The sequence below is a fragment of the Diorhabda carinulata genome, chromosome 4, assembly GCF_026250575.1.
Source record: "Diorhabda carinulata isolate Delta chromosome 4, icDioCari1.1, whole genome shotgun sequence".
Classification (NCBI taxonomy): domain Eukaryota; kingdom Metazoa; phylum Arthropoda; class Insecta; order Coleoptera; family Chrysomelidae; genus Diorhabda; species Diorhabda carinulata.
The window spans coordinates 6,783,467-6,805,433 of NC_079463.1; the positions used below are offsets into that span (position 1 = coordinate 6,783,467).

The 21,967-nt window shown below is 32.2% G+C and overlaps 1 protein-coding gene across 11 annotated transcripts in view; it reads left to right on the forward strand.

Annotated features, from left to right (window-relative positions):
* Positions 1-18,347, forward strand: part of LOC130893488 (probable phospholipid-transporting ATPase IA) — a 58,817-nt gene extending 40,470 nt beyond the window's left edge. For 6 of the 11 annotated variants that reach the window (XM_057799673.1, XM_057799671.1, XM_057799670.1 and 3 more), the window contains 2 exons: positions 7,591-7,676; positions 12,451-18,347. In XM_057799673.1, the coding sequence (XP_057655656.1) occupies positions 7,591-7,676; positions 12,451-12,548 (184 nt within the window). In that variant the 3' untranslated portion in view covers positions 12,549-18,347. Of the gene's footprint in view, positions 1-6,887; positions 6,920-7,590; positions 7,677-12,450 lie in introns of all 11 variants that reach the window. The other 5 variants (XM_057799676.1, XM_057799674.1, XM_057799677.1 and 2 more) reach the window with 2 other exon arrangements.
* Positions 18,348-21,967: the final 3,620 nt, after the last annotated feature.

Sequence of the window (21,967 nt, forward strand, 5' to 3'; positions counted from 1 at the left end):
TATTTTAATTCTATCTATCTTGGTATCGTTTTTCCATTTCTTTCCATTATGTCTTGGTGAAACCTTTCACCTTGCTCTTCGCTGTAATCCCCTAGGTTCTGAGGGAAATATTCAAGAAAAGTGGGAGTGTGTGAAGTGCACTTTCACGCTCATATTGTATCCAGCATTTTTATAATGTCGTTACATGATTTCTACCAGGTTTTTGTAATCGAGACCTTTCTTGTTGCCCATAAAACCGCTAACAATCTTTTTAAAGCTTATCCATGATCAAGTTTTTCTTTCTGATTCATTATTTTTCCAAAAATTTATGGACCAACGAAAATTTATGCCTTGATTTTTTCTGAGGTAAAGCGGGGAAAGATACTTGAAGCAGGCGCAATCTTTTGATAAAGTAGTGGCAGTAAAACTTCTTAGGGTCAATCAACGATTCATGTAGGATATTTTTCATACCAGATACAAATTTTTGTCGTTTAGGCCTCATTTTTTGTTTGTCCACTGTCCTATTCAAATAAGAAGCATGGTATTTTTGTATAATCCAGCTGTTGATCTAGCAGAGGTGCACCGCATATTTGATGTTGTCCAACAGGTCTCTTACATTTTTATATGTTTCCTTCAAGTGAACAGTATGAGCAACTGAAAGTGGAAACTTTTTTGAAAGAAATCAATAAAAAGTCTTTACTCAGACGTTTCGTAAGAGATTCCAAAATATTTCAATAGATCAGGAATGTCACAACACAACAGAACACTTTTGAATTTTTTTTCGTCAAGGAAAGTGGTATATCTCGTTCTCTATAGCGATCCTTTGAAAATAATGTACCTGGTGCTGAGCGATTTCTTGATTTCAGTTTTGAGTCTACAACTTCAGATTCCTCTTTCGATAAGTTTAAATCTCTAACCAAATCATTTATTTCTGCTTGGGTAAATTTATCCTCACGATAGAAAGTATCGATTTGTAAGTTAACCAGACGTGGCATAACAAAACGTAATGCGTTTTTGAAATCAGCGTGAAAAACTGATTAAAGAAGATCTATTTTCATTTCGACATAGATTTTGAGTCTAAATATTCCTCTTCCGATAGGTTCAAATATCTAACCAAGTCATTTAATTCTGCAGAGGGTAAATAGCTATAGTTCATTGCGTCTGGAGTAAATTAATATAATGAATTGGCCTCATTCTCTTCATTTTGTGATATTTCTCACAAATTTCTTCATTTGAATTAATTACTATCTACTAATGTTGAACTAAAAAATAAACGAATTATATAATCTTCTTTAGCTTCTTTTATCTTATATCTATATTTTATTTCTTTTTATTAAAATCATGACAATTTATCAACACAAATATGACAATCTAGTCTCAAATTATACTTAGTTGTGATTTATTCTCAATATACAACAAGAAAACCACATTAACATATAGTGATCATTTCTTGTGAGTTCAATATTTTCCAAAATTTTTCATAAATATAAAAATGAACAGTTCATTATTGCATTAAGGCAATGTCAAGATGAATGCTGATGCATGTAAATTGATGTTTTCACGTTGATATTTAGAAGAGCTATCATTGAATAACTCTTCTCTATAACATTTATCATACCAAATAATATTGAAAGAGACAGATTGAATTTATCAGTAATGTAATTGAATAATCATTTTAATTCACACTTGTGAGCAAAAAAATCGACTTAAGTCGCACTTTCGCGGTCAAAAGTAAAAAAAAAATCAGTAGATTCCATGTTGCTAACTTTAGCATCTTAAAACCATCAGTTGTAACATGCCATTCGACTCGTTACGTTTGTCTTCAAATATTTTGAATATTCCTTTGTTCACATATGGAAGCGGGTAGTTATTCTTCGCCATCCCTCTCACCCCCAGCAAGAATTACTACTTCAGGTTATGCGATCCTGCCAACGTGAACCTTTCTTTCTCCATCACTGTACCAGAGACTCATGTCCCATCCTTTTTTATCCCGTTCTTTCTCCGAACTTTCTATTATTTTTGTGAGATACTTGGTATACTTTTATGGTAAAAAAGATCTCACATAATGCTGATTCGTACCCTACATTTGAGATTGACAATAATATTTTGTAAAAACATATTTTCCCGTCTAATCCAATTTCTAGTCACTTATCTAATTGGAAAATTGTTGTTCCTACCCCGAACAGAATTGAGATTAAAGCTACGTGATTAAATGTTCAGTTTGTGCTTCTTTTAGAACCCAAATTTTTTTGAGCACAATGATAAAAATGAGGAAAAACTTACCAGCGCATATAAAGAATAAAATCACCACAAATTTAATAAAATTTACTTTGATTTGAAGGTGTAGATAGAAAGAGTAATAACTCGAATCAATTTCGACGCTTAAATGAATTTCACAAATTGAGTGGGAGGTCGATATCAAATCAATTTCTTCAAAAACTGAAATGTTAGAATAAAGAAATCCGAAGTGACTACTGTACCACAAAACGTGAATAAAGGAATATTCAAAATGCAAGCCGAATGGCATATTTTACATAGTCTTAGCTTTATGAGTGGTCCATGTTGTTATTGAGTTATTTTTTGGGAAATAAAAAAAAATTAACTGAAAAGGAATCTTAAACAATGGGAAAGAGTCATAAAAAACAAGCATAAATTAATCTTTCGATATTTGTTGGCACTAATAAAAGCTTTTAATCGCTTTTTTATGGATCGAACAAGTTTCTTTACTCGTTCTTGTTCGTACTATTCCATTCTCCAATGAGCGTCATTTAGAGATCCTATTTCGTGGATGGTGCAGGATTTAAAGCCAGAACTTGTCTCGCTAAGTTCATCCCATAAATGCTCGATGGGATTCAAGTCACATCCTGTAAATACCGTAGTATTTGAATGGGCATTGTTCTGCATCAGGATGAATATTCGCCGATGAAATTGGCATAAGAATCGACGTGATTCCTTGTATCGGTTACACGTCAATCCCCCCGCTTAATCACAAGTTTCCATAAAAACCAATTCGGTTTTTGCTTCCATTGAAATACCCGAAACGCTGCGCGAATGTTTCTCCAGGTCTTCTGTAGACTCGTCCTCTTCTATCGCTACCATGCAGGCACACTCTGTGTGAGATCGGAATCCTATTGTTCGTCAGTTCAATATCGTTCTCTGGAAAATCCTAGACGGGTTGCTTGGTGGGCTGGGAATAATTTGGCGAAAGTAGCGGGCCTTTTTGGCTCAAGGTTAGGTGTCTTAAGTCTTCTACTGACTGTACAGCCACTCCTTGCGTTTTTCTGAGCTCTTGTTGTACTTTAACACCAGCGAGTGACCGCTTGAGCATCTTTATTACTTGTTGTGTCCATTTTCAGGTCGAATTCTTGTTTGCTGTTAATGGTTGACGTTTAATAGCTAACTGATAGTGGTGGTCAAGTATATAACCTATGGGTCACGTAACCCTAAATATCACTATTGATAACAAGCATAAAAAGGGTGGTTAGCGATCATATTGTAGAACTGTGAGAGCGAGATTTTACTAAATACAATTTTATCTTCGATTTTTTTGTCAGTGACTTGCGAATGCAGGGGTATCACCTGAGTAATTTTTTTTCGTCACAAGTGTATTTATTATTCGAACATTTGAACAAATCAAGAAATTGTCACATTTAGAGTGTTTTTAGTTGTAAATTCACGTGTGATTTCACTGAATTGATGATGTGATATTAATTTTAAGAAAAAATATAGAATTCAACCAAAAGATTTACAAAGTGATACGCACAAAATCATGCACAATAGATCGAGTATATATTTCTGATGAATTCTCTACTAAACAGAATGACAAAATTTCCAAGTTTAAGTATTTTAAATTTGATACAAGGAATTTAGACGTAAATATATTTCAAGTTATCGTACCAAAGAAATGGATATTGCTCTAAAAATTTGATTATAATCATTGTTCATGACTTTTTTAATGACTTCGACTGCCCGTCATAAATTAGTGTTTATTATTGTACATCATTTGTGGTTTTAGTTGCATATGATTTATCATTTGATTCTAGAGATGTGTCAGACATTAAAGACAACAAATTCCAAATAAATCTTTTGCTAAAAAGAATCTGAAAAAGTATTAGGCTGGTATCTTTCTATTTTATTATTTCTTTGTAACTCACAATAATGATGGCTGAAAAAGCATTTGAATACTGCAACTCTCGAATAAAGGAAAGTCTATTTAGAATGCATTTTCTTCTTCTTTCGGTTGCGTGTCTGTCTTCAAGCGTGGGCTATCTCTATCATAATTTGGTTGAATTGATCTCTATCTGTCATCATTTGGAATAGTTGTTCTACTCTCAATGCAGTCCAATTTCTAATATTTCTGGTCTTAACCTTTCCCTGAATGAGTACGCGAGGGATATGATATTTGGTAACTCGCATGTTCGAAATAACGACCATTTTTTTATGATGTTCAGGAGTTCTCGATCCATATTTTGCTCTTCATTACTGATATGTGGAGTCCAAGGGATCTTGACAATTCTCCGATAACACCATACATCGAACGATTCTTTTTTATTGATGATGTCAGCTTTAAGCGACCATGTCTCACATCCTTATATACTGAACTTTAATTATGGTACAATTGTAGTCATCCAGCTTCGAAAAGACCCATAGATAATCATAGATAAACACGTAGAAACACTAATTACAACTTGAAACAAATGTGGACGATGATAACTCCATAAAATAATTTTGAAACAGACTATTTTCATAATATTTGTTGTCTTCTCACTTCGAGAGTGGTTTTATAAAAAATCTGATATATTATTAAGATAAATTTTGTCAATCTGAACAAGTATACAAATTCGAAAACTATAGTTGTAAAAGAGTGTGTTGATTTGTGATGTTTCCTTTAGGATGGATATTTCCTTGTACCATTCTAGATTGTTTCTTGAGGCGAAATATTCCAAAAAATCAATAATAATGTTTAGTTAAACTTTACTTAGATTGTGGTATTTTCATTCTATCATACAAAAGTCTTTTAGTATATAGAACTTTGTAATTTGTATATTTGTTTTGGAGGGAAATAGAATTCATTCAGTTGTGTTTGTTCAATACACTTCCTTAATTGATTATAAGAAACCAATTTAAAATGAAATGAGAATGGAATTATTTTTATAAGATGATCAAATATTGAACTTGCAATGTCTGGAGCATGCTATAATAAACAATTTGGTGATTTAATAGCGATTATTTTTTAAAAAATGCAGATATTGAAATTTTGCATCTGTTAAAAAAAGTACTATATTTTAGAATGAAATAACTCATTTAAAAAAATGCTCAATGAAAACTAGTAGAGTCATCAAATACTTGATGAAACTGTCTAACATATATTATTGGTCTATCATTCTAATTCAACTAACAAATAAGATTACACTGATAATCACTAGCTAATGTGCTAACCATTTTCCATATCAATTTCCTCCCTGTATATATCTCTAAACCTTTGAAATAAACATTTTGTCTAAGGTCACGTTGGCTTTCTTAAGAAGATCTTAATAACAGCTGCTGTGCAGCATCTTCAGTGAATTATTTCTAATGGCTCGTTTAGCTCCAGTTAATAATCCCTTGGGATTTTTTGGTTATATTCAAATCCCATTAAAAACAAAGACAATATGAGAAACTTAATTAGAGATTCTACAATTTCATCACTGCTCAGAGTAATTAGAATAGCAAACTTATTCTGTAGTATATGGATGGACATTGTCCTGCATCAGGAGACTGACATAGGAAACGACGTGATTCATCAAAATGTCTTCTATGTATCGATTCGCCGAATAATCCCCCGCTTCATCGCCAGTTTCAATAAAAACCAACTCGGTTTCTGCTTCCATTGAAATGACCGAAACACTGAGCGAATATTTCTCCAGGTCTTCGGTAGACTCGTCCTCTTCTATCACTACCATGCAGACACACTCTGCTTTCGTCTGAGAAGAGATCGGAATCCCATTGTTTGTCAATTCAATTAACGTGTTTTCTGGCAAATCCTAGACGGGTTGTTTGGTGGGCTGAGAATAATTTGGGGCACTTATCTGGATTATTGGCTCAAAGTTAGCTGTCTTAAGCCTTCTAATGACTATCCAGCCACTCCTCGCGTTTCTCTGAGCTCTTGTTGGACTCTAACACCAGCGAGGACTCAATTTTCCAGGGATGTGCTGAGAATGTATCGGTCATCTCTTTCGGATATTAGGGTCAGGTAAATAACCTTTTATGAAGTTCATTTACCCCCAATTATCACTATTGACAATATATTGATCATATTGTCGGACTGTGAGAACGAGATTTTACTAAATACAATTTCGTCTTTAGTTTTTTGGTCAGTTACTTGCGATTGGAGAGGTGTCGCTTGAGTCGTTTTTTTTTTTCGTCTATCATTCATTTTTGGTCTATCATTCCATTCCAAATCCAAGATAATAGGGAAGACTGAATTAAATTGCCTATAATTTTGAAAACTACTTAATGTACTTATTAAAAGAGCATCACAAATTATTTACAAAACATTACTGCAGAACCATTGTCATGAATTAAGGGATTGAGTTTTTCATTTAAAAAATCAGAATTTTATGTGTGTAGTTATTATAATATTCATATAAAATAAAAATTGGAATCGATAAGTTTTCATCCCTTCGTTTCACTTGTACGATGACACTTAATTTATTTTTTATGTACTATTCGAGTGGATTGTGTCCAACAATCTAACGGTGCAAAATATTCCACTATCTGCATTCCGAAAAATATATGTTTTCCTCTATTTTATAAAAAAACAAATTATAAGTTAATATATTTCATGCAAAACTCCCATCTAATAACATTCATCGGTATATAAATTTTTATAAGTTTGTGTAATGTAATGAATTTGTTTGTTTTGCAAGACCATTGCATGCGTTGGAACAATTTGCAATATGTAAGTATATTTTACTGGCATGATGGGTATTTTTTTGTTCGCACACTGAGTCACTAACTATCGTAATATGGCGATTATATTGTTGCAAACTATTTAGTTCCATATACGTTGTTACATTTACTTATTTTCCATGTATTTAACTTTTTTTTCAATGTCTTTTTTCACTTCACTAGGATAAGTTATTGAAATCATTTTTGAAAATTTTATGGGACTTCACTTTCAAATTGCAGATCTGAATACAAACTGCAGAATCTTCAGTCACTTTTCCATTGTTTATTCCAAATTGAATTGAATGACTTACAGATAAAATAAGTCAGCGTCACGTATATTTTTTTTGCTGTGGGTTTTTTCCTTTTTCATTTCACTTAATATATCATTTTACAGGTGACGCATTTAAAAATAAAATAATATAATAGTGACGAGAGTTGATCGAATTAAGTACGAAAACTGACTTACAATCGAAATATGAGAATTTTAACAGTAACAATACGTCGCCATTATTACCTAACGATATTTCCAGCTTGATTCACCTCCACAGTATACTGCTTTGTACGCATGCGCTTATATTAATACGATTTATCTATAATAAAATAAAAATCGTCCGTTATGGCGAGAGAAAATAAGGCTTATGTGAGCTAGATAGCGCTAGAGTATGAAAAAAATGGTTACAGACTATCTGAAACTGCCCGTTTGCTGAGGAACGTCTTCACCAGAAGAAGTACTGCTCCGAGGATAGAGCAGGATGTGGAGCTGTCACGTGAGTTTCGTCACTATTTGTTGTACATAATATAATTAATGATAAACAGTTTCTCGTTAACTGAACTGTTATGATGTTTGAAATCAATTGCTAAAATGATAAAATATATGTATCAGGTTCACAAGTGTCTCGAAATTAAAATGTGTATAGTTTCAAAAATATTATTGAAATTTCTAGATTACGGTGACATTATTATGATTTTCTATTTTCAATGGAAAAGGGACATTTTGAAGTGCAACTCCTCGAATGTACAATTTATATCCCGCCCCATAAAAGCATTGACTCCAGAAGAAGTACAAAATGAAATAAAATTACTAAACCCGAAAAAAGCACTGGGCTCCGACCTAATAACCGCCAAAATGCTGAAAGAATTTCCACAAAAAGGGGTAGTCACACGAACATACATTTACAATGCAATTCTGAGACTCGGATACTGGCCAAAATCATATAAAGTTGCACAAATGATATTGATTGGTAAACCAGGCAAAGAACCAACCAACGTGTCATCTTACCGTTCAATAAGCCTTCTACCTACAATGTCCCAACTCTTTAAAAAATTACTCCTACATAGAATAACTGAAGACACAGGATTGGATCCCCTGCCATCAATTTGGATTCCGACAAAAGCTTTCGACAGTACAACAAATCCACTGACTGGAAAACAAAGAATACTGCTCCGTTGTTTTCCTTGATGTCGGACAGGCATTTGACAGAGTGTGGCATCAAGGGCTGCTATAAAAAATTTCTCCAAACTACTACCCATTTCTAAAATCTTACTTAACCAACAGAACCTTCCAAACAAAAATTGATGAGGAAAAGTCCGAAAATTTTACTATAGCAGCAAGGGTGCTACAGGGAAGCGTACTAGGCCCGCTATTCTACATACTTTATACATCAGACTGACTGCCTACTGATCAAGAACCAAAAACAGCAGTTAAAAATGTCCAGAGATTCATCTTGACCAATTACAGGAGTGGCTACAAAAATGGAGGATTAAAGTTAATGAGACCAAATCAATAAATGTAACATTCACGCTACGTTAAGTTAAGCAATACGGAAATACCACAAGAGATAATGCTAAATACTTAGGAATCCACCTAGACAAAAAACTCAACTGGAAACAACATATCATAAAAAAAAAGAAAACAACTTGATATTACAGCAAGAGAACTACATTGGTTGATAGGAAAAAAATACAAAGGCTCACTTGAAAACAAAATCCTTACCTACAAATTTGTCATCAAGCCTATATGGACATATGGAATGGAGCTGTGATGTTGCGCTTCCAAATCTATTAAAAATATTATTCAGAGATCCTAATCTAGATACTCTTTCAACTAAACTAGTGATGCTCCATGGTATGTAACAAATCACACCATTCACGTGAACTAGGGAGTGCCCACTGTACAAGAAGTTATCCAAAATAGGATCATCAAATACCAGAAAACTATAGATACCCACCCAAATCTACTACTAGAGGAGTTGTTTAACGCCACGAAACGCGAAAAGACTGAAAAAAAGTTGACCAATAGACCTAATATGAGGTATAAGAGGTTGCATCACTGGATATAAGCCTCACCAAGACATTATAGATGTTATATTATCTAACATTCGCAAGCAAATTAACCCAGAGAATATAAAAAATATTCTGATTGTTAATAAAAATTTGTTATAATTAAAACAACTGCGGTAATTATCTAGATTAGGTTACACCCCTCCGATTTCGTTAAAATTTTAGTATGTTATAGAGGAAATTATGCTGAAAATTTTGATGTTGGTATGTAGGGCGCGGAAATCATCCCTTCACATGGTTTTTCAACTTTGAAGTAATGGTGACATCATGTATCTTAAAATTTGCAGATAATTTAGTCTAGTTTGTTTACATACAACTATCGTTAGTGAATCTATCAATATTTGTTTTTTTTATTCGTGTTTGACCGTAAAAAAGACAAAATTCTATGAATTTTTGTGTATTGCTATTTATTGATTGGTATTCTTTAAATTATCTTAGTTAGAATTCGTGGTTAGGTTAGGTTAGACATCCGAAGCTAAACTATGATATATAAATTATTTTTCTGGAACTTCAAAGTTGAAAAACTATGTGAAGGGATGATTTCCGCGCCCTACAATTTTTCAGCATAATTTTCTCTATAACATACTAAAATTTCAACGAAATCGGAGGAGTGTAACCTAATCTAGATAATTACCAAAACTTCAATTGTGTAATTAGGAGTAAGCCAATTTGGTGATTCATCATGTTTATGTAGGTGTTGGTTACTAGTTTTATAATATCAATTAATACTTGATTTTTATATTAGAACAAAACAATTTTGTGTTAATTTGTAGGTAAACTAATATTTATTTTTTGTGAGGAAATGAATAAATACCAAAAACATGATTCAATAGGTTATCTAGTTATCATAACCTTTCTATAAACTAACCGTGGCACTAAAATCACTCAGGTTGCTCATTGCACATTCTATTAGGAGGTTATGATGATTAAAACTCTCAGAACTTTGGCGAAATATGATTTTTTTTCTTAATAAGAGACACTTGTGATGTAGTGGCTTCAAAGAAGCATGATAAGATATATTTTTATCCATCTTGCTTCATAGAGAGATAGGCTAGCAACTTTTACAAACATAACCATTTTTCAAATTAGATTTCAATGGAGAAATTCTCAATTTCAGTTTTAATGACCCAAATAGATGTAAAAAGATTACATAAATTTTAAATTCAATTCCTCTTTTAACAAATCAATTACTTTTCATATATTTTATCATTTGTATTAGATTCAAATTTCCGTTTTAAAAATTTATTGGATTGATAATTAAATTCGTTGTAATAATTATGTAATATACTAACAAGAATAGGAAGCATATTGCTTATAGATGAATTTTTATAGAATAAGTTTTTTGTCTGTCTGCTTCTTGTAACCATTTGTGTAGTTTTTTTATGGAAAGTGAATAATAGTGTGGGAGGAATGGTTTACTAACAAATTGATTTAATAATTGAATATTCTATTGAAGTAAAATTCCGACATTTTTAATTTAAAACAGGTAGCCAACAATATATTTGAGAGAAATTTATTTTCAAAGATGCAATTGCAGGATTTGACGGAACTATTAAAATATATTATTGGGCCAAGTACAGTACAATTATTTCACGTTTTTTTTTACATTAAGGCATACTATTGGTAAAGATATGAACCAAAAAAACGGTGCACTATATTGTTCATTTTATTTAAGAACTCTGACGATTGAGTAATGAGACTAATACTGTCAAAATTATTTATTATAAATTTATTAGGTGGAAACATGATCCCTCTCAACGACTTTTCCAGGGGCGGTAGCAATTTTGGAAGTATTTGACTGCAATCTCAGAGGATATTCTTTTTACGGATATATGAATGTTCTTAACAACTCTAAGTTTGTTTATTTTACGACGTTTTTAATTTTGGAAAATAAAAAGAAGTTGTCTGGCTATAGATCCGACGAATAGTCTGGTTGTGGTACCATTGGACGCTAAAAATTGCATTACATTTAATGCGCAGTGGTAGGATGCATTGTCATGATGTAGCACATGATGAATTGTCTGCATGCACCATGTTGACGCACCTTTTTCGTCCGAAGTCTATCGATTACTTCAAGATACTGATTATGGATCAAGCTACAGATGTCGCAAGACGTAGATGAGCATCGTTTCCATTTTCGACTTGCACATGCGACCTTTTTAGTTCTTGGATCATTTGGTGCGAATAGAGTAAACTTACCACAAACGTTGAAATAAAAAAAAGTCTTATTACTTACTCATCAGAATAAAAAAAAGTGAGGTATAAATTTGAAAAAAAAATTTCGTATAAACGGTATACAAATGTGGAAAAATCGTATTTTAATTTTTTTTCAAATGATTTTGCAATGTTGTTAATGATTTAATTACACCTTGAAGGGTGTATTCTGGTCTAGAAACTTTTAAAAATCGATTTTTTCACATATTTTCAAAGCATTTACAAAACTTTAAATGCATTTTTTTGAAGTGGATGACATAATATCTTAAGTTTTATCCTGCCGATTTCTTTGAAATTTGATGGATATCTTTTTTATATATCTCTATCACGTCTGCCTTGGTTTTCAAAAATATCAATTTGCGAGTATTTTTAAAAAATTCGTAAAAGTGAAAAATGGATAAAAAAATGATATTTCTTGCTGACGCCATTTGTGATTTTTTTTGGCTAATGTCAATACGGTAGCACAGATTAAAAATTTTTCAAATTTATTTATTTCCGGATCACTACAAGGGCTGGAATCATGTCAACCAGGGTGCATCTTAAACAATCAATGAATATCATATCAAAAAACTGGATATTAAAAATGTTTTCCATTTTTTTTAACTTTAATTACAAAAATTCCTAAAATTTAAGCTTCTAGAACAGAATACCCCATCAATGGTCAATTTTATTTGATACTGATAATTAAAGGCATAATAAAACTTGACCAAAAAATGGGTTACTGGTATTTGCTTGCTGTGGTACTGAAGAAAAGGAAATTTTTAAAACAAGAACAGATATATAAATAAAGTGTGTGATTAGATCAATTTAGAAATGTACTTGTTTTTTTTTCAATTACCCTAAAATCTACCAGAATTAATGTCAAATTTGGATGATAACCGTCTTAAGAACTATTTGATGAGTAATTTATCCCAGTGTAAAAATCTCTACAACCATTTATTTAATGATTTTGTCAATTTATGTTAATACCAATTTTATATTTGACAGACGGCTTCGCTTTTTCTCAAGAAGAAGGAGGAGCAGTCTCCCAGTCGGCTATTATAAGAGCTTACGACACGAACAAACCAAAACCAGATGGAATGTAATTGATGAAAACTGAAAAATATATCAAGATGAAAAATATATTAGAAGAGTACTTACAATTTTTGTATTTTGTAGTTGTGGCGGAGATAAAAATATGTCATGTTAATGAGTGTTCCTTTTTTGTTTTATAAAAAATAACTCGGTTTTTTATTGTAGCGTAAACAATTTAGGACAGAAAATTTATAAATAAGTTTCTTTTGTTTGTTAAATGATTTAAATTAATTTGTACATTTTTTATATATAAAGTAATAGTAATAGTTTCATTTGTTACTATCAGAAACATTCAGTCACAGTTATAAAAGAGTAAGAAAAATTTTCTGAATACATTCATAATAAGAAACAATTCACAAAATAATAAACAACAATCTATTTTCAAAATTATAACTATACAAAATTCAAGTTTTTTCTTAACAAAATTAGATTTTTAGCTAGTCTCTTGTTAAGTTATTATGAATCACCGATATTTGAATATTTGTAGCTTAAAATTTCCACATTTTAAAGTCGTTTTCCTATCAATATTTTTTAGAATTAAAAGAAGAAATGCATCAGTTACCGATCGTTTTCGTCGCCTCATGATTCCTCAGTACAAGATATAATCTTTTTTGTCCAGGAACACTAAACTAAACTTTAAAGCTTTTGAATTCAAAGATGACTATTAAATTAGTTTCCCTGATCCCTCTTGTTTTCAATTAAAAGGAAAAAAAAACATCAAAAACTGATCGCTTTCATCTTTTTGTGCCTCCTCAGCATAAGAAATAAGCTGTGTCGTAGACCGAAAAAATAACAATATGAGTGCTAATTGAAACATGACCACTAAATCAGTTTCTCACGAAAATAACTATCTGTATCTTCGATTGAAAAGAGAAATGCATCAATTACCGATCCGTTTCATCGTCTTGTGCCTCCTCAACACCTCAGAAATCAGATATCGATCGTTTCCGTCTTCAACTTTCTCGTTCAGCTACACTCCACCTAAACCAAAGGCAATAAGATTGCAGGGCGTTTCAACTTTGAGCTTTTGTTTGCAATTAAAAAGAGAATTACATCAATAACCGATCGTTTCAGACTTCTTCTGACTCCTCATTGTAAATTTCCAACTTTCTCTTTCAGTAAGATTTAAGCTAAACAAAAAGCAATATGATCGCAGAGCGTTTCAATTCAAAAATTATTATAAAATCAGTTTCCTAGGTAATTGTACCCTTCTGTTTGCAATTAAAAGGAGAAAAGTATCAGTTACTGATCGCTTTCATCTTCTTTTGCCTCCTCAGCATAAGATTATTGAATTAGTTTATCCGGAAATTGTCTTCTTTTGTCTACAATTAAAAAGAGTCATATACCGAGCGGTTTCATCTTATTGTGACTCTCCATTATAAGGTATCAACTTACGTACGACTTCGCCGCTGTTTAATTCAGAGATTACTCTTTTTAATTAGTAGTATTCAGGAAACTGTTTCTCTGTTTGATATTTGTGATTGAATGTTTTTTGACAAATTATTGTTTAGTTATCAATGTATGTACATGTAAATTTCAATATAAACATTGAATTAATTATCTGTTGACATTGTGTAACGTTAAATTTGTTTTTATTTATAGACTTTAATATTTTTCTATTGTTGATGTAATTGTTATTTTTTTGTTACAATAGGTAGCTTATTTCTGGTACCCATATTGTTCTGAAATTGATACAAGCCAAATATATGTACATTTTCAAGTTTTCAATTTTTTTAAACTAATATCTTATTTTCAGAATTCAGAATAATAGTATATCCAATTTATTAAAATTTTTCCTATATGCTGATTATTATTCAGTTTATATAAAATACAAAATCATAAGCAGCCTGATCGATTACAATTATATATCTTTCAATTAAAACTGTATCCATCTTTTCGGGCGTTAACTCCCTGTTTTCCTCCTGATATAGACAATATACTTTTCACAGTTTGTTGGTGAGGGACTCATCACAATTCTATGCTTTTAATATTTGTCTATGGAATTTTTTATTAATCTTCTTAGATTGCAGAAACTTCTTGAATTCCAAGATAGGTCTAATCGTTTTAATTTTGAATTTATTTATATCATTTTTTTATTAAATTCATCTACTTTGTTTCTCAAAATTAACTCGTTCAAATCGTACATATCATTTGAAAAAATCTAGTAGCTTGAAAATTGATTACCAGAGCTTATGACATTGACTTTAAAAATGAGTCTCGTTGTTATAGCGAAAAGATCTTTAAACTTGTATAACTAAAATATGAAATGTATGTATCATTTTCTCAACAATACGGTTTCTGATATTAACGAGTGTGTCAAATAATTTCTATAACATGTTTTAAATATATTTTTAGATTAAACTTTCACTTACATCAGCGTGCCTTTCCGTATTAGTTTAGCTTTGCACCTAGCTGACAATATCAAATCACAAATATAATTTCATGTATTTTCTTGATTAAACTTGGTTAAAAGTGTTTTTGTATCAACTAAAGATTTCTACTTAATTTATGAGATATGGCAACACTGATGTCAATATGTCATCGCCATCACAAAGTTTGATATTTTTAATGGAGAACTTACTCAAACGTAGAGTACTATTTGAGTTGTTTACAGATTCTTGAAATCTTCATCTTGGTAAAAAAAATGGAATTAAATCGCGCGATGATTTTCTATGACTTTCGACGTGGATTAAACCAACAGTGTGCTAATCAACTCTCTTCGACTTTTAGTGATGAAGCACCATCTCGAACCACCGTGCTTCGCTGGTTTTCCAAATTCCAACGGGGTCGCACTTCGCTATAGGACCAATTTTGTTGTTCCAAATTGGGTTGCTGTGACAGAAAATATCGATGATGTGCATGAGATTGATTTAATTTTGGCAGTAGGGTTGCAAGGGTTTTAAAGACTAAAATAAATATGAAAATTAAATCTTTCTATAAACCTTAAAAAAAATGCTGTAAAACATATTAAGATTACTCAGAGAAGACAAATCCATGACATACCGTAATATTGAGGCATATTTGGACATTAGTTCCTTTAGCTAAGCTTCCTGGAAGCTTAACTATAAAAAAGATTTGTTCGTGTTGGATACTGCATAATTTGACCATCGCTCACGTAAAGTTCGTGTCGATTGAAACAAAGAAATTCTAGACAAATATCAAAGCGAAGCTTCAAAAGACGTCGATAAGATCGTGACAACCAACTGTGTGGGTCTTCCAAGACGAGCTAAATCCAACAAAATTGTTCACGTACGAAGCGTTTCGAAGCAAATGGTCGCCATATCGTTCCATTAGAGCAACGTAGAACAGTCAATTTTGAGTATTGCACCAGTATTTGTTTGCCAGAAGTGTTTGAAAAAATCAAAGAAACCAATCGCATCATACTCCATCACAACAATGCGAGCTCTCACACATCAGTTCAAACAAAAACGTTTTAGTAGTCAAAACATCAAATTGATAGGTCATCCACCGTACAGCCCTTGTTTGGTACCCAATGATTTCTTCTTATTCCCGAAGATCAAAAATAAATTGCGAGATCAACGTTTTTCTACACCTAAAGAAGCGATCCACGAAACACAGCTATCCAAGGAAACGAAAGAATATATTGAAAAGTGTGGCGTACGAAATGCGGGATGCGACAAAGGTAGTTGTAGGACCCCCGCTATATATATAAATATTTTTCTCCTGATTCACGTTTTTAATACATAACTAGGCAGAAATCTGGTACATTCCGAGATGAAACTGATTACAAAAACTAAAACAGAGAAACTTTGCTAACAAGATTGTTTTCAAACGAACGCAAATAAAGTTATACGAAATAAACATGATTTACTAACATTATAAGGATAAGTTCTCCACAGTAAGATCTGAATAAATTGATTATGTTACTTCTGTGAAGAAAATCATTTCAAAATGAAACTTCGCCAGCTATATAGATCCAAATTTATGTAGGGTGTATTCTTCTTTAGGAGGATAATATATATTTTGGAAATAAAACAATGGGATGTAGAATCTTGTAAAAATTTTTTTCTAAAAATATGTGCAAAATGGCAGAAAATCCTAAACGACTCTCCAAACAACTTACAATGTCTAAGTGGGGTATTGACAAATCAATTTCTTTTAGTTCTAAATTAACGGGCCACAATATTAAACGAAATGGAAAAGATATTTGGTAAAAATGTAACAGGCATGTTACTAATGTTAAACTCGCATTCCATAGATAATGTTCGAAATTATGGACAATATACACTTTAAACGCTTGAAGATTACTTTCTTCTTCTTTCGGTACCGTGCCTGTCTTCAAGCGTGGACTATCTCTATGACAATTTGGTTGAATTGGTCTCCATCTGTCATTCACTCAAAATAATTGTTTAACTCTCAATGCAGTCCAATTTCTAATAGTTTTGCAACCTATCCCTCATCCTTTTCCTGAATGATCCGGCGAGGTATATTAAGTACCTTATATCATATACCCAAAATAACTGACCTTACTTGTTTTATTTACGGTGTTTAGAAGTTCTCGATACTTATTCAGCTCTCTGCGTACCTCTTCATTGCTGGTATGTGCGATCCACGGAATCTTGAGGATTCCTCGATAACACTACATCTCGAATCTATTCCATTCATTAAAAAATGCTGCATACATAACAGCAGAATGTTCTTAACCGCTTCTGAACTGTGAGGTTTCTATTAGTGAGAATTTGCTTAATGTGCCATTTCAATCTTTGCTGTTATCCCTTCATCGTACGTTATCTCATTGTGCAACCAGCTACCTAAATATTTGATGTCAGTTCAATGTTGTTAATTGTAATCTGAATTGGTTCTATGTTTATTCTACTCGCAGTCATCCATTTCGTTTTTTTATGTTCATATTGACACCCCATCTTCGACCAGCCACATGCACTCAGTGCAGCAGTATTTTCAAGTCTTCCATGTTTCCTGCTATGTTCGTAGTATCATTTGCGTAACTTACATTGTTTATAATTCTCTCTCTGCCTTGCCTTATAAAACCTCGCCAAATATAAATAAAAGTTAATGCCCTTATGCAGAAAAGGTCTTCGCGCGTGTCTAGTCCACTACTAAAACCATATTATCCAAATTTGGCATAAATTATATAGAGGAGTATGTTTAAGAGTAATTTTAAAATGTGACTCATTAGGCTAGTTCAACGGAAGTCATTGAAACCTTTAGCTTTGTTGTTTATGGTTAAGTCGATGAAGATCGATTTTTGGAAGTTCTCCAGTTTGGTAGACATGGTCGAAAAACGCCGTTGGAAAAGATATGCTTCCGTCATCAAGTAGTTTTACCAGCACTACCAACTTCTGATTGGTGTATTCCTTTTAAACTTAGGATTTGAAAATGCTAGGGGGGCTCCTCCACCATATAATGAGTTGAATTTAAAGTTTGGTACCATTTTCTGTCTTTCTCAACTTACATTGAATTCGTAGAGTCGACAGGATGAACAACTGGTATAAACTGTAGCACTCAGTATCGTTATTCATATTTCAAGTTGAGCCTTGCTCAATGAATACCTTGATTGATTGCAAAAAAAAACAAAATTAAAACATTTGTTGCCTATGTCACAGTTTCTTTTAAACAAACACTTTGTAGTTATGATTAAAAATACATTTTTGTCACTCTGTATGTTATTGACACCAATATTATTAGTGGATTATTGGTAATAATAATATTGTAATTGAATAGACTGCAATTACTTGAGACCTGTTTTTGTTTCATAGTATTTTTTATATCAGCATTACATGTCTTTAAATTACATTTGAAAATTTTAATAAATGTTGTGAAACATTCAATCATCGTATTTTTATTTTTCCCTTTCCTATTTAGTATCCAGGATAATATCAAAACGACTCTTTTCAATAGTCTACATGTTTACAATTACGAGGTTTGTCTGACAAGTATTCGACCTAACAAAGAAAGAAGACATATTTTTCATACACATTTTTATTTGTCAACGTCAACGTCAAGTCTTCTTTCTTGCTATACACTTAGTCCAGTGATGTTTTAACCTTTCCAATCATTCCAAATAATAGTTGCAGTATTTCTTCTCAAAATAGCTGTTTACGTATGCATAACGACATCGTCTGATGGAAATATTATAGAGAACAAATGTCTTGTCTTTTTGTTAGGTTGGAAATTTTCCAGGCAACCATCGACGTTTTCTAAATTTCACTTACATATGACGTAATATTCAAAATAAATATTTGTCATATGGTTATAAAAAGCGTGACTACCTAGTGATTTGATCACCAACTTCCATCTCAAAGAACTTTTGGATAAATAGGGTCTTTGCATGGTTTGAGAAGAAAATAGTTTATAAAACTTTGATTATAATTTTTTTAATCCTTTGATCAATATTTATAGAGAAAAAATTGAAAATTCAAAAAAATTCGTAAGTAGTTTAAACATTTCAGTAAGATCGCCGTATTACGTGAAATTAATTATTGATCTGAAAAATGGTAAATAAATTGTGTTTTGTGCAAGAATTTAAAAATACCACGACTAGAACACCAGATAAAGTTTTTTTATGATGCCAAGAAATTTGAATATACTACAACACAAATGGTTTGAAACTGTTGGTCGTTTTGACGATCCCGCGAGATGTACTTACTTTTGTTGCCAGGATCATTTTAATGTAAGTGAGATTCAGCTTTTCCCCGCGACTTCGCTGGCATTAAAGCCATTAAATAAATATTAGAGGTCATTACAATAGAAATGAATCAATAACATTGAAAGCAAGAGTTACAATTAAATTTAGACGGTGCGCGATTATTCTAGCTTTTCCATCACTTTTCTAGCTCCCTGCAGCGTAGCTTTTCTGTCTGAACTCTTACCTGAAGAGAAGTTTCAGCTGCTCTCATTATACTTTGTTGCTCTACTTGCTGTTGTCTTCTTATCTCTGAGTAAACTGAGGATTCTTTATGTTTTTAATTTTTAACGTTATTATGTAATAATGTAAGAAATTGACCTACGAGTATAAAAAGTTTATTAACTTATATATAGGAAAATGTACTATTTATAAGTAACTAATAAATAAAAACTGTATTATAATAGCACATGCTATGTTGCCGGTAACGATAACCTGGTGGTCATCAAGCAGATAACTACTCAATGTTTTTATTAAACCTATGACTTTACAATTGAGAACCAATGAGAATCGACATCTTATAAAGTTGAAAATTTGAAATTCTTGCGACTGGACCATGTTTTATCAATTGATATTTGTCTCAGTCATTCCTTACCTATTTATAGTTGCTCATTTTTTACTCAAAGACTGAATTTTATTTTGGAGTTGTAAATAACCATGATTTCATTTTTCTTCATGTACCTACAATGATATTGCGAATTTTCACTTTCACTATTCTAGTCATTCTCTGGTCGTTAATATATTTAGCTAAATGTGCATTGTCACTGACATGACAGTCTCACAGGAAGGACGACTATTCTTGTTTGACAAGTAAAATAAGAATAAATCGTAAAAGCTCTTATAAGTTAGAAAAACATTGAACTTTAGATTGATGGATTAAAAAGGAGAGTGCGGATTTTTCAATAAATCATATCACTACTTATAATAGAAATACATATGTGTGATTGTCGCCAAGAAAAGAGACCTAGTGTATCCCTAAACTCACGAGAATTATCTGAAAAGTTTCTGTCCTTAATCTAATGGTGTCAGCAGTTATCAATATAAGTTGGGAATTACATTTGCGCATGCGTTGAGAGATTTTGCCAAAATTGTCAACCATGTTGCATGCTTAGCTTCTATTTGATTAATTTTAGAGAGATAGGTTATCGGCATACCAAAGGAACGCATTTGCCACATGCCGACTGAAACGAAACAACAGTCAAGACAGTTGCAAAGGGCAAACATGATTTGAAAGAGGCAAAGGTGGTTTCATCGGATGAAAAAGTGATGGCGACTGTATTTTAGGAGATAAAATGAAGGATGAAACTGCAAAAAGGGACCTAATTTGAAGAAATTGAAAGTGGGAAAACGAATCACTCCGACTTCGATGATCGTCATGGTTATAATTCACGATTTTCACTTCGATAAAGTTGATCACTAACTGTATCAAACAGATAAGATCCCTAGCGACTCTCTACAGTTTTCTGTTCCAACGTTTCCCTTGCAGAGATTTTCCTCAGATGAAGAAATCATCTCATATGTAAACGAGAAAGACGGCAATTTGGAAGGTTTAAGAAGCTTAGAGAAGAGCTTGAACTTGGAAGGAGACTGTTGAAAAAAGAAATTATAATGAAAAAAAATATCTTGTTTCTTTGTTATGTCGGAAATTTTTCAGAGAAACCATGTAAGAATAAATTTTGATGCTTTGAACTGTGTAGAATCACGTGGAGATAATCAAATCCCTACATACTATAAAAATGTGCTCAAAGATTTTCAGAGAAAAATGTTATAAAATTATTGACAAGTTGAGGGTTCAAAATCACCATTTTTTTATAAACAATATTTGAGTTCTTCCACCAAATTATCAACATTCTTAATATTTTTTTCAAAATGATAAATTTTATGTCGTAACAGATTCTAGCACCGTGCGTAGTGGCAATACTAAAGCTATGTGCTATATAGTATGCGAAGCTTTTGTGTGGCGTTCTTCTCGTGAACTAGTTTTCGAAGACTGATTTTTTTGGCGAAGGTTGTATATACAAAATTTTGTCTACAAAGTCTCTAAAGTGAGTTATTTTCGTAAATACGTGCAATAAACAATTTATCAAAACCATTTTACCACGCCCAAGAAAAGCTAAGGGCAAATGATAGATAATCGTATTCGTTTTCTGGAGAGTGCATTGTCCACTTCGTAAGGTTTGATTCCTTCATAACCCAAATTAAAGAGACTGTTCTTTTGTATCTATAATATACACGGACACGAGACAGATAAAAACTGTTGGGGAATTCCGTCAAATGTAGTTGATGGAGGGAAACCAGGGTCCCTTATTTTCAATACTCTCATTGCTTAGTGCTTTTGCTGGGCATGTTATCATAGCTTCATGCACGCCAAACAAGTCCTCGTCGAGAAGTTATGTTGACCTTCATTGGTTTGCCAAACTAATGCCTTAAACGTGTCCCTTAACAACTACCACACCACTACCATGATGATCCTACCACTGTGCTAAGTAATACGAGAGTAAAAATTGAGAAAGAATATGGTAGATAAGAAGTATTTTGGAAGTTATTTGCGTATAGTCACTGCTCATTTTTTTTAACATTTACAAATTATGTAAAAAAGCTGATAAAAAACAAGGCTGGACATTTCTCATAGTCTAGAGTGGTTACTGTAGTTTTAAGTGTATAATGTCAAAAAGTAATATTTTCGAATGACATCCAATATCAAAGAGTTTCTACTTATAATTCTGTTATTAAAATTCCAGTCATGTTTGCACTGCCGTTATATAG